This window comes from Phoxinus phoxinus (genome assembly GCF_949152265.1).
Source record: "Phoxinus phoxinus genome assembly, chromosome: 4".
NCBI classification, from domain to species: domain Eukaryota; kingdom Metazoa; phylum Chordata; class Actinopteri; order Cypriniformes; family Leuciscidae; genus Phoxinus; species Phoxinus phoxinus.
Window position 1 is genome coordinate 22090319 of NC_136879.1, and position 21798 is coordinate 22112116.

Below are 21798 nucleotides of genomic sequence, written 5' to 3' on the forward strand. Positions count from 1 at the left end.
TCATACCAGGGGCGGACCAAATGGGTTTGTAAACATTCAATCAGTAAAAGGCCATGGTGGCGTGTTCTGCCCCATGCAGCCTGTCCACGGAAGAACACTTGTTTTAGATTTGCGGCGACCACCCACCGTCAGGTATTGAATGTCCACTGCGCAGTAATCTTGTTTTGAGCTTGGAGTTTTTCAGGATTTTAGCATGAGCTTTGCTGGGTTGAGTCGTTTGAAGTGGTTCTTCACCTCTGACTTGAATCTTTGTAAAAGTCCTGGTTCTTTTCTTGGTGGTAAGTCAGATCAGGCCGTAGATGAACGCTAACTTTTGAACGAGCTATATCCTGCGCTGAAAACGTTTAACCACACCTTATATATTAAATATACAGAGTCCAGAAGTTTAAGACCACATAAATCATGTGAGATTTAAAGTCTAATTTAAACCTGGAGTTCAAATCATACCAGATAACTTGTGGAGGTTGTATGAACGGATGTCATTAAAGCAAAACCCAATGTTTCTATTGCATGTGTCACTCAAAAAAAAAAAAACTGCCGATATACTAATAAAAAAAATAACACACGTTGTGCTCTTTTCCCAGCGTGGATTACTCCTAAATGCCCAGATAATGTATTTCAGACAAAGGATTTCATGGGGTATTATCTGGCCATTTAGGAGTAATCCATGTTGGGGAAAAAGGCAAAGCATGTTATTTTTTTATCAGTATATGGGCAGAGGGGTATTTATGTTGTATCTGTATAAACAGTCCAGGACACCTCCATTGCAGGGTGGATTGTTTTCCTCTATGCGATTTCTCCAATTTCGCAGTCTCTCACACTCACCTTTGCTCATCCACAAATGACGACTGTTTAGTCTATGTTAATTATTGTTTGGACAGCTCGGTAACAAATGCCAACAGTCTTTTGTTTGAGGGAGAGGTGAAATATTTACGTGAAAAGGCTTGTTCCTAATGCATCAAGACGAGGTGCGGGCACTTGGCGATGGGTGAGCGCAGAGTGGGAAAATAAGGATGTCGAATCTGAAATGCAGTTTTGGCGTTAAAGGAAATAACATACATGACCCCGGTTGATCTCTCTAGACCTTTCTGTGCATGTCACATGTCTAATGAGGGGAACTCAAGAGGTTTTGTTGTTAACAACGGATGTTTGGTTTCTGCATGTGGGCCTTGGAATATCATGACATATTTCACCATTTTCAACAGATCTGTCAGTGTAAGAAAGCATTGTGGTCTATCATTGTTTGGGAACGTATCTGTCGCCAGGTCAAGTACAAACACAGAAATCGCTCCCTCTGACTTGTTGAAATAGAGCAGTACTCACAGGTATGGAAACAAAAGCTTCCTGTATTTTCTTCGCCCCGTTCCTGTGAATGTGGTAGGTTACGCCCGAGGCTCTTGTACAAAAAAAAAAAAGGGGGAAGAGAGAGATTCAGAAACACAGTTCACTGAGGAAAACCTGTTTAAGACACGAGAAACTATAGATGCCATTCTCCTTGTAACCGCACGACGGAAACCTTCATTATTGCTTTGACTTGTTTATCTGAGCAGTTCCTGAATCAATATTGGGTAATGCAGTGCTTCAGTTTAAGAGAAAAGATAATGATGCTCAGATCCTTTTTATACGAGGTGAGACTGAATGAGGAGGATGGGGTCGTGTTGAGGACGCATTTTGACGGCACAATCCCACAAATCTGTCCTTTTTAAAAGTATTTGTGCTGGAGGTACGTTTTGCAAAATCAGTGAGGCGAATAATCTGTCTTAAACTGGTATTGGAAGAGATTAACAACTGTCAAGTGTTCCTAAAACTATAAGCCAATGTACGATATCAATCAAAACCATTTCGACTTTCATTATTAAACTGACATTTCCTGCACATTAAGTTCATTATATAGAGTTAGTCAATCGCTGGCTATCTTCTGATGATGTTAATGGCACTTTTCATGAATATGGCGCACTGCATGTGGTTCGCCAACATTATCTGAACGCTAGGCACCTCTTTTCACTGAACATTTGTTGACTATTTGTTGAAGAGTACCTGGCTTTGCTTTGTGCCTTGTTCATGGAAAGTACTAGAATTTAAAGGCACAATATGCAGGATTTCCGTTTTTGTCAAACAGAGACCCCTAGAGTCGCTGTGGAGTACTTGTATTTAACGTTACTGTCGTAAACACCACTCGCGGCCTGATCCCCTCCCCCTGTACCTGTTCAGTAGGATGGAAGCGTCAGACATCGATCAGGCACAGATAGACTCCGAAGATGTCTACTGACCAGGTAATGTCAGTTACATCGCTGTTGCATCCTTTGCTGCTTTTTAGCTCTCGCCAACGAGTGAAAGCCTGGGACTCTTGTCCGGTTCCTCACGCGGTCAGTTTCTCGCTTTCTCTTCCTTGACTCTTCCAACCGCGCTTTCTTCGTTTTGTTCGTCGACTCCGCCATGGTTCACGTCTGAAATGCGTGCTAGTGTCGTCCATAGAGGCTGCTTCATATGTTGTTGATGTATGTGACGTCGTGCCGCAAAGCAAGTCATGATTCTCGCGAGATTTGACGGGGCGCCACCTCTCAAACTGTCATTGCTGGTTTTGCCAGCGGCGTACAATTCTTGCATAGTGTGTTATGCCACTTTTTATGCTCTAAAACTGAATTGATCCATTTATTGATTCATACATTAGCATGGTCGCTGTTGCTGTCCTATCCAAAAAAACAGCCTATCCAGTTCAATTAAAACCTCACCGAGTCCCTCTTGACCTGCGGTTATTCGCTAAGCTGGTCTACTATTAAAAAATGTCCCTTTGGATACAGTTACAGTTGAGGAAGGTGAACCTCAGAGTTCAGCTCCATATCACATCTCTGAAGTTGACAGTAACTTGGGCTCGATGTCTCTGTCAAGCTCTTTGCCTCTGGCTTCTGTCTATGATTGGCAGTCCGGAGGGACATTCAGGAACTGGTGCTATTATAATTTCCCAAAAGGAATGTACGGTCAGAGTAAGAAATGTAATACCATGTTTTCAGAGGGACCCAGAGTCTGCATGGGTTCTGGTGGCAGAATAAGAAGTTTCCTTTAAGATGCATTTTAATGTGTAGTCTTTAATTTGCGCCCCCCAATCAGCGTTTAGTCAAAACCTTTCACTTTCTGCTACCCCCTTGTGGTGGACTCACACATTAACATGATTTTCTTAATTTCAAAAAGCTATTTACTGCCTGAAAATGTTCTTGAAATTCACTTTGGCTGTAAGTGTCGCTAGTAAAACTCTAGTACCTGTCGTATTGATCTGGCTTCAGCACTGTGATTAAGTTTTCTTTCCAGTTCAGCTGGCATTAAAGGCTTTTGAAACCTTCACGAAGGTCATTAGAGAGACGCTGGCAGGCCTGTAGTGGAATAAGACTCACTTGCTGCCTGGAAAGAAAAAGACTGAAGGGTGCAAATTGTCATTGTTAAATTCCTAATTGCTGAGGTCCCGTCTTCAAAGGGCCCGTCTGTGTGAGGCGGGCCATTACGTGCGGCTGTCTGAATCTGCTGAATTTTCAAGGACAGTTAGTGAACCACTCATTGTGTGGTCCGCTGCTGTACAAGCTGTCATCTTAGTACTTTACGAGTCAGTTTTCTTTTGAATTGAGAAAAAAAAGTGTAAGAAATTTGGTTTTGTATATTTTTAGTAATGTGTAAATGGACATTGGCACTGTTTTTAAATGCATTGTTCTTTTATATATGCATTTTCCATGTAATATAGAGCAAACGATTTCACAAACATCCCAACGTGTATTAAAGGACATCCAAAAGCCCCAGTCAAGTACCTCTCTCGAGGGAACCCCAGGCCAAGAAGAGAAAATATCATTAGTTCTGCCAATTTCAGGTTAAAATGAGTTTGAATGGCCTTTTTACATCATTGGAAGTTTTCCACTAATGGGACCATCATTAGAGGCAACGAATGAAAGAAAAGAAGGGACTTTACAATGGAAAGAAAGCGACCACATGTCTGGTGTCCATGATTCTGATTTGATCTGTCTGTTCAAAGATTTTCTTCTTTTCTATTAAATTACCGTTGTAGGATTATAACCATTGGGCCTTTTTTTTCCTCCATTGTTGTTTTTGTACTTTTCTTAAGGAACAGAGCTTTCTTGGATGTTGTTCTAATTCTATTGTATTTATTATCATCCTCCACGCATCCGCATTAAGATTACAAGAGATATTGGGAGATTAGTCCAGTTTATATGATACATTTTTTTTATATTTGTGTCTATTAAAAGAGCTTTGATCTGTTGGCTTGGGAAGAAAGATTCTTTCTTTCTTTTTTGCAGTGCACAGTTTGTAGTGCAGTAAACAGCATCTAACTCATCAACTTCCTTCAAGAGAGGTGAATTGGGCTGGCCTGTACAGAGGCCCCTGTAAATGTTTTATCCATCCCATAGAAGCCTGGAAAAAGATACTGGAACTCTTGGAAAATCCCTACAGGCACAAAAGACGAGACTTCAAGAAATTAAAATTCCAAGTGTCGAATTTCCTGTTCCATGTGTACTTTTTAAGTGTTGGCCATGACACCGAGACAGAATAGAGCTCATTAGTAAGCCTTCTGCTGTCAGGAATGGAAAAGTGATGTAATATTCTGACAAATTATAGCGATTAAACATCAGTAACCTTCAGTTTTATTCAGATTGAATCACTGAGCATACTGCATCTATAGGTAGCATTGTGACTCTGCAAACATTGTGACAGATTTTTTCACAAGTGAATTATAAAATAAAATAAAAGATTGGCCAACTTCCTAGGACTTGGATAGGTAATTATCAAAATAAAAAATAAGCACATACATGGCAAACACAGCACATTTTAAAGCATATTTTCAACCATTGTGCTTTTGAATCAGTCACTTAACCCCAGATTACTCCAATGTGACGTCCCCTAAACTAATACACTATTCCACCCACTATTTATTTATTTTTTAAATTGACTGAGCTTAGCATTTTTATTCTTTTTGATGAATTTCTTTTATTTTTATGGACCACACATCAGAGTAGGATAAATATTCATTTAGTGTGTTGACTCAAACACAACAGTATTATTATCTTATTTCCCCCCGCATGTGTCACTGTGATTTTTCAATATGTCGTGGCGGCTCACCTAGCCAAGAAATCCGTTGTTGATCCGCTGCTTTCTTATTACATGCGAGTCATATTTTGCTACTCATTGGAAACATGAGACTTGCGCAGGCTTAAACCTTTGATCCTCGTTGGTGATCTTCTTTTGAGAAAAGAAAAATGCCCTTTTATTATTTTCCCAGTAGGACTGTCGTGTCACAGCAATAACAAAACAGGCCACATGAGTAATGTTGTCATTAGCTGTGGACAAGTAGGCGAGCTTTTCTTTCTGCGTTTGTAAATATTCCACAGACATTGCGCTGTTTTCCGTGAACCCGACTTTTACATGTGGGTGGCAATCAGGTTGAGGCCATTTGTTCTTCATTTCCTGACTAAACAAATACACTGAGGTCATTCTTCATTGGTTTAGACCTTATTACAGCGTGTTATCTGATGATACACTGATATAGGAATTTGTGGGATAATCGTTCTTGCTATATTTGAATTGTGTGTGTGAAATCTGTATGTGAAGGAGCTGTCATTAGTTGAAGGGTTGCAGGATTTCAGTTGACCGCTTGCAGATGTTTTGGCTCCTAACTCAGAGTTTTGTACCCATAATTAAGTAAGGGAACAGTGACTATTACGCAAGGAAAAACAGCGAGCCTCCTCTTAATTTCAGTCCTTTTTTTTGTTCTTTTCTTTTCCAAATTGACTCCAAATGAAGATTAAAATCATTGCACATTGTAGAGCTGCTGCTATATTGCCATTAATCATTTTATTTGTATTTAATCATTAATCATTTTTCCACAAATAGATTTTTTTTGAATCACTAGATTTCAGTTTATTTCATCCTTCTGCTTACAAATTGGAATCCTATGGAGTTAACTGTGGAAAATGTGTGTCATGAGTTTAAGAACTTCTTATCCATGGATTTGAAAACTTGGAAGGGAGAGTGGTAGAAAACAGCTCCTGTGGAAAGGAAGAAAAAGAGTGACACATTAAAAAAAAAAAAATGTTTTTTCCTAATCAGCCATGTGTTATTTTCTGTCCACATTAAGCTGGCAGAGAGGAGAAAGTATAAAATACAAAGATAGCCCTGCCAATTTATTAAAATATTTAATGAAGCCACAATTAAGACATTTAAAACTATTTTAGCAGATGAGAGAATAATTAAATAAACAAATCTATCTATCTATCTATCTATCTATCTATCTATCTATCTATCTATCTATATATATATATGTGTGTGTGCAGTACTGCCATTAATCATTTTTTTTCACAAATTTAATTGTTTAATCATCAGATTTCATATATATATATATAGAGAGAGAGAGAGAGAGAGAGAGAGAGAGAGAGAGAGAGAGAGAGAGAGAGAGAGAGAGAGAGAGAATATTACCTTATTACTTTATAATTAATATGTTCTAAATTAATACAATATATCATATTTAAATTAATGTGAAATACTTGACCAGAAGTTGTTTTTGGTCCAACGGCAGCTGAAAAGTGCAGATTTTGCAATCTAATGCAACAACAATGTAGAACTGAACACGGTTCAGAGAGATGAGAAGACCAGGAGAGTTGTCTTAAGCAATTAATGACTGATGCAAAAGCATAAAAAGATGCAGTGGCATAAGGATATTCAGAGAAGACAACAAAACCTTAAACCCTGTGAGCACAATGGGTGGCCTAACATTTTTTTTCTTAGGCTGCCGAATATCACGGCCGGTAAGTCGTCAAGAATGTTTTGAGCACATCTGCTTGTGTATTCAAGTGTGTTTAAATATGTGTGTGTGTTGTTCAGATAAACCCTACGTTATGGGGACAAAATATTCCCACAAAGATGGAAATATCCGAAATCCTTTTCCTTGTGAGGACATTTTTGGTCCCCATGAGAAAAACAGGTTATAAATCATACCAAGTGATGTTTTTTGAAAATGTAAAAATGGAGAAAGTTTTGTGTGATGGGTAGGTTTAGGGGTAGGGTTAGTGTAAGGGGATATAATATACAGTTTGTACAGTGTAAAAAATATTGTTTATGGAAAGTCCCCATAAAACACGAAAACCCAACGTGTGTGTGTGTGTGTTTCTTCAGGTGCCAGAGCAGTGGGAGAGATCTGTGGAGAGACTCACTCAAATCACTGTCGCCCTCATCAGAGAGCGAAACGCTGCTCTCGCCGGACAGCTTCTTCATGCCTGAAGCTGAGGCATTACAGCAGACAACCAGGACTCACCTGTGGACTCACAAAGACAGCAGCACGCAATCTCAAAGGTCAAAGAACATTTGTAAATGAAGTCATTTCAATTTAAAATAAATGACAAGATAGTGAGTGAGTGACAGCGTGGTCAGACAGTCAATGTTTGGATCAGCTGATTCATTTGTTTCAAGGTAGATTTTAAGATAATTCAAATTCAAATGCAAAATTGGCCTGGTTTGCCTAGGCTGATGTATATCAACATACAAGCACAATAAAAATAACCTCTAAATACTTGCATATTTTTGTATGTAAAAAAATAATTTAAAAAAAAGTTGTTGTTGTTGTTGCAGATGACAGTTCACTGTTCTTTTTTTAAACTCCTTTCCATAATCATTTAATTTTATATATACCGTTTAAACAGTAAGATATTATTGGTATTATCAAACTGTTTATACATAATAAATAAACCTTTGGAGGTACAAAATCATATGCCTTAATCACATAAGTGAAAGCATGGTCTGACATTGAGGCCATCTCTATATTTAATCAAATGCTGCCATCTTGTGGAGGGGAATGAAGATCAGCTGTTGTGCATCACAGTTCGTAACTGTATTGGATTTGACATAACCTTAAGGGATTAGTTCGCTTCAGAATTAAAATGTACTCACCCCCACGTCAGCCAAGATATTCAAGTCTTTGTTTCTTCAGTTCAAAAGAAATTAAGGTTTTTGAGGAAAACTGCAGTTTCAATGAAGCTTCAAAGGGCTCTACACAATCCCAGCTGAGGAATAAGGGTCTTATCTAGCCTAAAAAATATATATACTTTTTAATCACAAATGCTCGTCTTGCACGTCCACGACTTCACGCATAATCACGTTGGAAAGGTCAGGCGGTAACCTGTAGGTGGAAAATGTAGGGTAGGGTGAAAAACTACATCTCAATTTCTCTTCCAACTTCAAAATCATCCAACATCGTTGTTTTACCTTTTATTTAGTAATTGTTTTTGTAAAGGACGTTTAACTTAGTCTTTGCACGTTCGCTTTGTAAACACTAGGTACTTCCGCCTATGTCACGCGTGACCTTTCAATGTGATTACGTAATGCGTGGCACATCGCAGTGCTAGTGTAAGACGAGCATTTGTGGTTAAAAAGTGTATATATATATATTTTAAGGATATGACCTTTATTCCTCGGCTGGGATTGTGTAAAACTCTGCATAGCCTTGATGACGTGTGGTGTCTGTGCGAGCAGGTGCATGGATGTATGGAAATACATGTTGAATGCAATACAACGGAATACAATGATTGGATGAACATCATTGTTCCTACGACTTCCACAGACAATATATGTCCATGTTTTAATATTTATGACCACTTCTATTATTCTTTGCTATCAGGATGTGAAGAGAGTTTCAACCAGTATTAAAAAAAAAGTGTTTATGAAAAAAATTGCCTACCCTACCTTTAATCCGCACAACAGTTTTCAACATTGATCATAATAATAAATGTTTTTTATTATTTGATAAAGGAGTTTTACAGTATCTTTGACTTTTGCTCAAATAAATGCAGCCTGGGTGAGTAAAAGAGTAAAACATTACTGAAAAATCTTACTGACCCCAAACATTTGAATGGTAGAGTAGATTTGATGATTTTCAAAAAAAAAAAAAAAAACCCCACCTATTTCTATATATTTATCTCTTAACGCATCTTGCTCAGATGCTGTTAAACTTGAGGTTTCTCTATTTACCTGACCCTCAGGCCTCCTCACGCGACGCAGATCATCAGCTCACCAATTTGTTCTGTTGGCCGGCTTTACACCCGCTCAACTGGAAAAGCCCTGGTGACCACATTTCTTAAATGCAGCTGTTTTTATAGCTTAACCCCTGTCTGACAAAAACAGGATCCCGGACTATCCCCCAAATGTGCGTGTGCATGTGCTGACCTCGCCAGACTCGTTCTCCCGTGCTCACCGCAGATTGATAATTGATTATGGCCTTGTGCTTCCAGTCCAATGAGCAAGCGATAATTGCGGAGGGTTGTTAAAGTCACTTCCTGTGTCGTTTCTGTCTGAGTGTTGGCTCAAAGTGAAGGCCTGCTACAGGCAAACCAATCAGGAGCTTGTTCTTGGCATGGCATGAATGGCCAACAACCCCCCCTTTTTTTACTTTTTCTTGACGCTGTTTACTCGATCTTAGCGTGTCTTGATTTTTGTACGATTTTAGTTCTAGCGAAAATATACAACTGCTTTAGTGCCTCATTCATTCAAACAAACAACGTTTCTGTCACCTTCTCTTGCATAACTTTTCTCTCTTATCCAAACTCTGTTTTTTCGCTGTTTAATTTGTTCCACATTTGTGTTAGGGGCATGTACACGCCTGAAGGTGAGTGCGTTGGCTTTCGGCTGTCAGCGGGACACCGAGAGCGTATCTCTGTGTGAAGTCTGAGGTTTTGACTGAGATGGATTAACCTTTCAGATGTTCAGTAACATGTCATGGACATTTCTGGAAAGACTTAAGATAGAGTAGAGTAGTGTAAACCTGATCCTCTCACTCTTGCTCCGTTGATCATGACTGGGATCATTCTATATGACTATGATGGACAAGAGGAATTGACCATATCAATATTTTTGAATGATGACCCATAGCAAGGCCAATTACAGAAACATAAACTACCGTTCAAAATTTGGGGAACAGGATTGTTTGCTTTTGAAAGAAGTCTTTAATGTTCACCAATATTGACTATTATTATCAATGGTGAAAACAGTTGTGCTGCACTTTTGTAACACTATGAATGTATTTGCTTTCATTTTTGACCAATTTAATGCATCCTAACTAAATAAGAAGTATTCATTTATTTTATAAGTGACCCCACTATTTAATAATTTATCAAATGCCTTTTATCAAGAGTAATCTTAAGTACAGAAGCAATCAAAAGTGGAAAATACACCCCATCTACACTTCTGTTTAGTTATCTCATGCTAGACAGGGCATTACTGTAGCCGATATGATAAAGCCTGTAACTACTGTGGAAGTCTATGAGGGATGTGTCATAGAAATCACTGCCAAATATAATATTGATTGATTTTATCCCCCTGATTTTTTCTGTTTAATTTATCTAGTTTACCCGCACGACACACTAGCATCCTCTGAGGCTGGAGCACAATGGCACGTCTGGATTAGTTTTAGACAATATGATTCATGTTCATTTGCTTGTACAGCTCTGAGAGTTCGTGTGAAACGTTCGGAGAAAACCGCTAACCAGGAACAGCTGTGAAACGGTCAAGTAAGCACTCGCCATATTATGTATGAGAGAGGTTTCACTCATTTTCCTCTGGCAGAGTGGCACAAAACGCATGTGGTGCTGGTGTAGATAAAACTTACGACAGGGTTTGCTCCGTTCTTGACTCCGTTTCATCAGCTTCTTATGGTTTGCTTGCAGCTTTTCTGGTGAAGTTTTCTGGCTTGTCTCATACAGCTGGACATACAGGATTGTCAGACCAAGAAGACAAATTCTTCCCTCGCGTTTTGAGGAGATGTTTACGATTGCATCTACTATATATATATATATATATATATTAGTAGATGCTATAGTGAACAGTTTGTCAAAACACGAGGGAAGAATTTGTATGTATATATATATAAGGTGAAACTGGAAAAATGTAAATATCGTGCAAAAGTTCATTTATTTCAGTAATTCAACTTAAAAGGTGAAACTAAAATATTATATAGACTCTTTACATCCTAAGTGAGATATTTCAAGCCTTTATTTGTTATAATTTTGATTATGGCTTGCAGCTATGAAAACCTTTTCACAATATTCTAATTTTGAATTTGGGGTTTTGATGAGCTGAGTCTATATATATTAGTTTCACCTTTTAAGTTGAATTACTGAAATAAATTAACTTTTGCACGATATTCGAATTTTTCGAGTTTCACCTGTAATGTGTTCACCTGTAATTGATACACAGCCTATTTTGCAGGTTTTCCCACTTACAAAGCATGTAGAGGTCTGTAATTTTATCATATGTACACTTCAACTGTGAGTGACAGAATCTAAAACAAAAATCACACTGTATGATTTTTAAGTAATTAATTAGCATTTTATTGCATGACATAAGTATTTGATACATCAGAAAAGCAGAACTTAATATTTGGTACAGAAACCTTTGTTTGCAATTACAGAGATCATACGTTTGCTGTAGTTCTTGACCAGGTCTTGACCACTCCTCCATACAGACCTTCTCCAGATCCTTCAGGTTTCGGGGCTGTCGCTGGGAAATACGGACTGTCAGCTCCTCCAAAGATTTTCTATTGGGTTCAGGTCTAGAGACTGGCTAGGCCACTCCAGGACCTTGAGATGCTTCTTACGGAGCCACTCAGTTGCCCTGGCTGTGTGTTTCGGGTCGTTGTCATGCTGGAAGACCCAGCCACGACCCATCTTCAATGCTCTTACTGAGGGAAGGAAGTTGTTGGCCAAGACCTCGCGATACATGGCCCCATCCATCCTCCCCTCATTACGGTGCAGTCGTCCTGTCCCCTTTGCAGAAAAGCCTCCCCAAAGAATGATGTTTCCACCTCCATGCTTCACGGTTGGGATGGTGTTCTTGGGGTTGTACTCACCCTTCTTCTTCCTCCAAACACGGCGAGTGGAGTTTAGACCAAAAAGCTCTATTTTTGTCTCATCAGACCACACGACCTTCTCCCATTCCTCTGGATCATCCAGATGGTCATTGACAAACTTCAGACGGGCCTGGACATGTGCTGGCTTAAACAGGGGGACCTTGCGTGCGCTGCAGGACTTTAATCCATGACGGCGTAGTGTGTTACTAATGGTTTTCTTTGAGACTGTGGTCCCAGCTCTCTTCAGGTCATTGACCAGGTCCTGTCGTGTAGTTCTGGCTTGATCCCTCACCTTCCTCATGATCATTGATGCCCCACGAGGTGAGATCTTGCATGGTGCCCCAGACCGAGGGAGATTGACCGTCATCTTGAACTTCTTCCTTTTTCTAATAATTGCGCCAACAGTTGTTGCCTTCTCACCAAGCTGCTTGCCTATTGTCCTGTAGCCCGTCCCAGCCTTGTGCAGGTCTACAATTTGATCCCTGATGTCCTTACACAGCTCTCTGGTCTTGGCCATTGTGGAGAGGTTGGAGTGTGTTTGATTGAGTGTGTGGACAGGTGTCTTTTATACAGGTAATGAGTTCAAACAGGTGCAGTTAATACAGGTACTGAGTGGAGAACAGGAGGGCTTCTTAAAGAAAAACTAACCGGTCTGTGAGAGCCGGAATTATTACTGGTTGGTAGGTGATCAAATACTTATGTCATGCAATAAAATGCAAATTAATTATTTAAAAATCATACAATGTGATTTGCTGGAGTTTTGTTTTAGATTCCGTCTCTCACAGTTGAAGAGTACCTATGATGAAAATTACAGACCTCTACATGCTTTGTAAGTGGGAAAACCTACAAAATCGGCAGTGTATCAAATACTTGTTCTCCTCACTCTATCTATATGTATATATGTATTTATTTACAACAACAAAAAAATCACTTTTTTAACTTAATTTAAATAGAAAAATTATTTTATTACTATTTTACTGTATCTACTATATTATTAGTTGTATTATTTAGTTTGTCCCCGGTAATAACAGCATGCATTTAAGCATTTACGGGGTCCAGATGGATAAATGGATATTTAAAAAAAAATATATATATATATTTTTCCTTTGGATAAAGGATAGTTTAAATACACACTCTAATATTCATAGGTTTTGGGGAAATTAAAAAAAGAAGAAGAAATTTATACTTTAATTCAGCAAGGATTCATTGAACTGATCATAAGTGACAGTAAAGACATTTATAATATTTCTATTTCAAATAAATGCTGTTCTTATGAACTTAATATTCATCAAATAATCCATATTCAACATTGATAATAAGTTCCAGATCATCATAGAATGATTTCTGTAGGATCATGTGACACTGAAGACTGGAGTAATGATGCTGAAAATGCAGCTTAGCCATCACAGGAATAAATATTAAAATATTTACTGTACATTTTATGATTAAATGCAGCCTTGATGAGCATAAGAGACTTGTTTTATAAACATTAAAAACTCAGACATGAAGCAGGCCAGACTTGAACCTGCAGCCCAATTCAACTGTTTACTATTTTATATTTGACCCGATTAAAACATAATGATGACAAGTTTTGTTACGCATGCATAAATGACCTTCTTTTGCTTGATGTATTGGAATGAAGAGAGGTGGACCTTCCTCTCAAACATGCCTGCGGTCTGTTGCATTGCCTCCTACTGTTCTGCAAAGATGATTAATGACTGAACATCACTCAAATCCAGCACTTCCACGCTGTGAAATCGGAGAGACCCGCGCGCAGTTCTCTTGAGAACCATCTTGCATGCCCAACACATGTAAATGTATGATTTTGTGAAGCCACAAGCTTTGGTGCGTTTGTTTTGGCCATGTATGATATTTCACTCTGATTTGTTGTTTCTCAGGCCAAGTTTAAATCTAGATGATGAAGGCATTAACATTAATAGTTGAATTTCCTAAAATTTTCTCACCATGTAACTTTTTCTGTTCAAAATAATAATTAAACAATGAGTAAATGCATCATCAATACTTCATCCAAAACATGTTTCTGTCTTACTCTGATTGATTTACAGAAAGCGTGTTGATGTTTTAGTCCGTGCGTGACATATCTGTAAATAGGGGAAATTGCTCCGGCTGCTTTGAGGTGTGTATGGTGCGGGAGTGTTAGAGGTTAGTTGTCACAACGAGTGAGAAAGATTGACATGAAGCAGTTAAATCTCAAACCTCCGGGGAATCACCCGTTTTAAACACCGAATAGAGGAGAGTCTGCTGGCAAAAAGAGAACGCGACAGAGCTTGTAATAAAACTAGAATCAACATCGGCTTGGCTTTACGGAGATGGCGAGAACTAGGGATTTGAAATGTTGTAAAATCGATGCGGAGATGGCGTTTTTATTTACTCCGTCTCAGATAAATAAGGTATTTTATTGAACAGATCAATTATATAAGATATGTATATCTAACAGAGTTGATTGTGAAGCATCCAACCCGATCTCAAGGCAATTCGTACAAATTTTACGAGGTGGCTAATTCGTACCAATTGGTCGTGAGATAGCGTTGGAAGCATCATCTATTGTGAAGGGTCATCTCATTATGTTTGTTGTAGTGAGTTTATTTTTAAGGAAGTACCGTGTCTATTAATGGGTAAATTTGCAGTAACATCTTCAGCTAGTCAGCTTGACATCCTCTCCATCTAAACTGGCTATTTCTCTTATGAGCAGTAGGATTTTTATAAAATATTTGTATTATTTTATAATAATATGATAAATATTTCATCATTCAAAGCACAACCAAAATAATGTTTTTCTGCAAAATGCATGCGTTTTTTTAAACAAAGTGTACCTTTAAATAAACTTTAAAACTGTTAGTTTACCTGAAAATTCGGTCATCATTGACATTTAGTCATCCTTATGTCATTCTAAATTCATACAATGAAAGTCAATGGGGTCCAAAATGACTTCGGGCATATTATATGGACCAAAAAAAAAAAAAGAAGGCAATTTTTCATTCTTTGTTTTCAAAAACCTGCCAATGACCTCTCTCCACACTGTTTAGTCACAGTGTGGCATGAAGCGTCATTTCAACAAACGTTTTTCGCTGGGTTGTAAATCCTGACAAGGGCCTGCGACTTCACAGATGTGATTTTGTCAGCACACGATCGGGTGTAACAAAATCCTGTCTGACAGCCATTTAGGTCATTTCCTCTCTTTAAGACCCCGTATTACAGCTCTCTAAAGGTAAGGGCTGCCCAGAGTACAGTCCGACGAAATTGGGAATGTTGGGTAATCTAATTAGAGGGCAGGACGGGGGCCCATGGGGCCACAGACTGTGGTGAAGCGGGGAAACACTCGCCCTAAAACTGCACACCGCAGGCTCGCTGTGGTAATGTCTGAGAGGTTAATTCTTCCTCATGAGGAAAAACAGGACCTTTCCTGGACGGGACGGCCACATCCCTGCTCCGATGACATAGATGCAGAATGAACGAGCCTTTGCGGAGTGAGTCGGTGTATTCTAGATAAGGGATGTCAGTATTTACTTTTAATTTAACGGAAAAAGAATATAAAAAATCTGCACTAAATAACTTTTAATGGGTCAACTCTATAACTTACCATTCAGTAAATGAGGTGAGATGATGCATGTTATTTTATTGAAAAATACTACAAGAATTATGGTTTGGGAAGTATAAAGAATGAATTATAATTAATGGTTAGACTATTAATTCAAATAATATTCATAAGAAAGTGTTACATTTTGTAAAAATATTTTTTTGTAAGTAAAAACACAACTTAGCATACAATTTACAATGAAAAGACAGTAAAAAAACTTCAAATATGTTTCTTTTATACATAAATTGTTATCTTGTGGTTGATTTTTATTGCTTTTGTTCATATAAAGCCATGACTTTAAATCATTATGTGGTTGTTTTATTTGATCATGTTATTATGGCTGTTATATAAGTACTTTTAATGTACAAAGCAGAATTAATCAATTGAAAAATGTATTGCTGTTTGAAAATACTGTTTTTGTCACCAGATTTTTTGTCATTTTAACAAATATAATAAACTGTTGAAAATGTAAGCGAACAATACAGGTTAGGTTAGCCTATTTCTTTTGTTCAAATATAAGTTTCTTCTTATTTTTTATATATATTATGGTATTTTAAGATGTTTGTGACATTATTCATTCATTATTATGGTTCCATATAAACTATAAAGCCATGATTTTATGTGTCCTTTTATTTTACCACGTATATTATGACAGTTATATAAGTACATTTGAATGTACAAAACAGAAGTAGATTAATTCATGCCACTATATTTCTGCTGTAATTTTAACAGGATTTTCTTTTTCTTTTTTACAGTGGACATATGCTGGGACAAAAAGAGTATAGGACAGTATAAAAGAAAAGAAAGAGAGCGAGAAGCGGAGCACAAATACAGCGAGAGAGGGTAAGACAGGAGTGATTTATGTCCTGCTATTGAGAAACTAAAATAAATCCAAACTCTGTGAGAGAAACATACAGTACGGACTGTAAAACACAAGACATGCTCAACCTCAGAAGCTTACGCTCCCTCTCCGCAATGTCAAAGCCAATCATTTCGGTTTTTGTCCTGAAGGATATTATCTGAGTTGGAAAGGACCTTGTTTTCTTCGGCCCAAGTTTGTAGAGGGAATTGTGTGTTTGATTTTTGGAGGTCTGTTTTAAATGATCCGATCAGTAGTCATTATTGTCAGCGTTGTGAGTCTCTCTTCTGTTTTTTGAACAGTTGTTCAACATGTTGAAGCCGTGACCTAGTGGTAAAGCACATTCTTCAGCCCATGCACTGTAAAAGAAAAAGTTGCTGCCTTAAATTTGAAGTACAATCAACTTGGATGTTTAAGTCATTTCAACTCAATTTTGATGAGTTAAAGCAATGTTAAAACATATGTTGTCATAACCTATTGATCATATCATCAGGTTTGCATCTGGTCGGGTGTTCATCTGCGATGATAAATGCTAAACTTTCGCTCAATCTGTGATAAGCACATTTTATTTTGACTAATCAAAGGGCTTGATAAATGCGATACACTTCATTTAGAGAGAAAAATAGCACATTGTGGGGCGTTTGATCAACATTATTTACACAATACGCCACAACTGTGGCAAGAGTTTGTGTCTTGGCGGACTTGGATACGCGCGCGCACTTAGAGGCGCATTCATGATCTGCTTCCGCCCGTCTTTTTAAACTGTTTATTTATGAAGGTGGAAGGATAATGAAGTCTTGATTACACAGCAACAGGATTTGCCTTTGTGCGCTCTGTGACTGATGTGAAAGTGTGAGAGCGCTGTAAATAATTCATCCGCTTGATTTGTGACACTGTCAGCACAGTTTGTTGCTCTCTCCGGAACAGAACGCCAGATTGAGATCCACCAAATTCAAGGCTGGCATTCTGTGAGAAAGAAAAGGAAAGAAGAAAATATATATTTTTTTCCCCCTGTAATGATCATTTGTCACTCTTTTTTTGGACTTTTTATATCCAAAATACAACACATTTGATCAGAATACAGTAAAAACAGTAATATTGTGAAATATTATTACAATTTAAAATAACGGTTTTCTATTAGAATATATTTTGAAATGTGATTCCAGTGTCCTTCAGAAATCATCTAATATGCTGATTTGGAGCTCAAGTAACATTTTTATTATTATCAATTTACACTGTACAAATTATATGATCATTAAAAATTAAAAACTTTTTTTTTAATAAGTTATACAAGATTTAGTCAGTTTAATGTAATTTAAGTTGAAATGACTGAAACATCCAAGTTGATTGTCCTTAAATTTACATTTACATTTAGTCATTTAGCAGACGCCTTTATCCAAAGCGACTTACAACTGAGGACTACAGCAAGCGAGTCATCGTGAAGAGGCAAAAAATAACGCAAGAAGTGCTCAAAATACAAAGTTCAGGCATTGCTCAGAGTAGCATAAGCCAAAACAAGGGAGGGTAAAGGAGAGGTGTTTTTTTTATTTATTAAATTTTTTTTTTTTTTTTTTTGTCCTTAAATGTAAGGCAGCAACTTTTTTTTACATTTTTACCATGATTTTATTTTCAGGGTTTTTTGATGAATAGAAAGTTCAAAAGAACAGCATTTATTTGCAATTGAAATCCTTTTTTAACGTTCTTTACTGTCACTTTTGATCAATTTCATGCATCTTTGCATTAAAATATGCAAATTTAAGTGGAAATTTAAGTTTAAGTTGTAAGTTAAGTCAAATTTAAGTTAAGTTTTAAGTTGAAATGTAATTTAAGTTGAAATGACTGAAACATCCAAGTTGATTGTACTTAAATTTAAGGCAGCAACTTTTTTAAAACATTTTTACCATTTTATTTTCTGGATTCTTTGATGAATAGAAAGTTCAAAAGAACAGCATTTATTTGAAATTGAAATCCTTTTTTAACGTTCTTTACTGTCACTTTTGATCAATTTAATGCATCTTTGCTGAATAGAAGTATTCATTTCTTTCCCCAAAAACAGTCGTTTTAGATGTTATCCTGGCTGCGTCTCAACAAATTACGCCGACCTGTCCTTGAGGGCTCACATTTACACCCCCATGCTCGCCAGGCGTCTCTTTATAGCTTCTTCTCGCTTTTGGGTGAGCGTTTTCACACACGCTTTGTGATCCCTAGCATTTCCGCTACATCCACGTGCGGTTGACTTTATTTCCTGTGAAAATGTCTCGGAATCTGGAGGTTTGATTTCTCGAGCTTTGTTCTGCTGTGGAAAGTGGACTAACACATGCTTGGCTTGAATGTCCAAATTCCACAGCAAGTGGAGAATCTTGTTTCATTGTTTCATAATGCAATTCTAATGAAGCACACTCACATCCCCTCGAGATCGTCCTACGCTTCGCTTTCCGGTGAGAAGTTATTCTACGCCCCCGTCTGTCTGACAAAACTCCCTATTGTTCCTTAAATCATGAATAGTGTTCAAACTCGGCCAGGCAGCCTGACAATGAGCGATGTCTCCGTGAAGTGAAGTTCCACTGAATTCTCTGTATGCTACGGTCACCCACATCTGCGATATGCAGGGAAATGACCTATAAAAAGACAGTTTCATAAAGACTTTCTCTTTGTCCCCCTGAATATCCCCCGTCCAGCCAGGCAGATGTTGGGTCAGGCGGGAAGTTTCTTCCCCTTGCTCTCTGTCCTTAATGAATCTCCGGAGAGGTTCTGGAGAGGGGCTGGACCTGGATCTGTCTCTTCCGTTTAAACCTTACGCCCAGCTTATGTAACCCTCATACGCTCAGTAAAACTCGCCTGAGATTCATCTACTCAAGGCCAGACCAGGCGATGGTGTGATCATACTGATACTATGAAGCAAAGGCTGCTGAAACCCCTGAATGTTTTAGAGGTTGTGACTGTTTGCACATACAAATCCTCAATGTCATGTTTTTTATTAGGCCTACAGCTACTTGTAATTGCCATTTTGAACACATTGAGATTCATCTGTATTATTCTGTATATTATGGTGTGATAACTCAATGACATATACTGATATTTCTCATGGTACCTCACAGAGATCATGGATGAACGGCTAATGCTGATCTATGCTAATCTATATGCAAATAAGTAAGTCTATACATTTTCAAAATGTTTCAGGTGCAGGCAAAAAATCTGAATTAAAAAAGTATATATATATTAATTATATACATTATATACACTAGATACAAAATGTGATGTCTGTCATTTTTAAATGTTTTTTAAAGAAATATGTTATGCTCTCCTAGGCTGCATTTATTTGAATAAATATAGAGTAAAACAGTCATATTGTGAAATATTATTACAATTACAATAACCTTTTTCTGTTTGAATAGATTTAAAAATGTCATTTATTCCTGTGATTAAAGCTGTATTTTCAGCATCATTACTCCAGTTTTCAGTGTCACATGATCCTTCAGAAATCATTCTAATATGATGATTTGATAACCAAGAAACAATTATTATATAAATATTGTCAACAATTATTTGAAATGTCTTTAATGTCACGTTTGATCAATTTAATGCATCCTTGCTAAATCAAAGTATTAATTTCTTTAAAAAAAAAACATTTACAAAACCTTAGCCTTCTAATTTTCTTTCTTGCGTTGAAATATTTATTGTGAGAAGTGCTACTGTATATTATTACAATTCAGTTGAAAATGTGTCTTTCCATGTTAAAACATCTAACGTTATTTATTAATATTTCTCACACTGCAGTATAAATGGGCCTTTATTCTGTATATGAAAATATGAAGCACCCTTCATGAGAAATAATATAATCATATTTAAGGATCTTTGACATAGAAAGCTTTGAAAACCCCTGTATTAGAAGACTCCATGCAATGCCTGTCAAGTGAATTCATATTTATTTGAAATTTAACAGTTACATTTTTTCATTCTGAAGCTTTTTTTTTAGTTAAACATTTTATTATTTGTGTTCCTGAAAAAATAACAGAGGTTTGGAGTAAAAATTACAGTATTTTTGTTTTTCCTTTAATGTTTAGCAAGCACACATACTGTATGCAACACACTTTGACATTTCTTTGCAGAACGCAGTCTGAGGAACTCAAGCCCAGCACTGAGTGATCTGGCAGGAGCGATCGGGACTTTCAAGTGGATGCCGAAGTGTTTTAATATCCTTCTATTGTCCCGAGCCTGCGTCACAACCCTTGTGCAAGGATGGAGATGGGATGGAGATGGAGCAGGCTATTAAACCACAGGCTTGATTAGAGGATGATGGGATTGTCCTGCAGCAAAATGGGGAAATGCTCAAGAGCTCATGCACTTCCCACTCTTAGGCAAGAACAGCCAAAGTAACGGAGTAATGCCTCCCTTGAGATCTCCTGTGTGTGTGTGTGTGTGTGTGTGTGTGTGTGTGTGTGTGTGTGTGTGTGTGTGTGTGTGTGTGTGACCCCAGTGAGGACAAAATATTCAGAGGTCAGAGAGTTCTGCAGGATCACAATCTGACTGACAGCGTAGAGCGGTAAGCTTGCTATTTTAGCTCGGCTCTCTCTCTCCTGACGGGTGATGCACGTCTGTTTAATGGAAATTATGTTTGCCATACCAAAGAGCCGTTTAGTGGTAGCATATCCGCCTCTGTGGACAAACATAATTATGTTGTCAATATATATCATAGTATTAAAATTTTTTTTATATTTTGCTTATTTTATGTTTAAGTAAAAATGTTGCTAACAACAGAAGAAATTTACAAAATAGTTTCTAGTACACAAACGTTTATCATTTGTTGTGTTAATAAATCATAAAAGAAACATCAAATTATTCAACAGAGATGAGATTATTTGGTCTACTGACAATTTATTTGTATAAATATTTAAATGTAATATTTCTTACACTTCATATACCCACATGTATTTATTTTTTTACTTTTTTATATATATATAATTTAACTATAAACAAGAAAATTTGTAAATCTTGCACAATACTCAAACTGGATTGAAGGGGGGGGGGGGGGTGAGTATTTTCTGAGAAGTAAATATATAATGTGTGTGTGTGTATATATATATATATATATATTACTTACGTTTAAATTGTACTTTTATCCATATGCACCTGCAAATAATTCTGGTGTGAAGCACTATAATTTTTATTCATCTAATCTTAATTAAATTAAATATAATTCAATATTTTATATTAATTAAATATATTATATTGAATTCAATTATACTTGATAAAATAATTTAAATGTGGGTTTATGATTGTTATGCCTTAATTTTAATTAAATGATAAAAAAATATGGCTTTCGAGTCGAGTTATTTCTTAATATTTTGCATCTACATTGAGATCTAAAGTCTGAAGCCACCAGTAAAAGTAATTTTGCATCATTTAAAAAATTTATTTTTTTCCACACAAATCCACATAACAGTTTGAATAAAG

General features: G+C 37.1%; 1 protein-coding gene and 1 long non-coding RNA gene across 2 annotated transcripts in view; both read left to right on the plus strand.

Annotated features, from left to right (window-relative positions):
- The window catches only part of crppa (CDP-L-ribitol pyrophosphorylase A), a 29797-nt gene extending 20875 nt beyond the window's left edge, over nucleotides 1-8922 (plus strand). The window contains exon 10 of the mRNA XM_079610587.1: nucleotides 7168-8922. Coding sequence (XP_079466713.1) covers nucleotides 7168-7272 — 105 coding nt within the window. The 3' untranslated portion in view covers nucleotides 7273-8922. The remainder of the gene's footprint in view (nucleotides 1-7167) is intronic.
- Nucleotides 8923-16256: 7334 nt separating this feature from the next.
- On the plus strand, nucleotides 16257-21048 carry LOC306997320. The gene is made up of 3 exons (XR_013797352.1): nucleotides 16257-16328; nucleotides 19443-19494; nucleotides 20454-21048. It is a non-coding gene; the product is annotated as an uncharacterized lncRNA (long non-coding RNA).
- The last annotated feature ends 750 nt before the right edge of the window (nucleotides 21049-21798 follow it).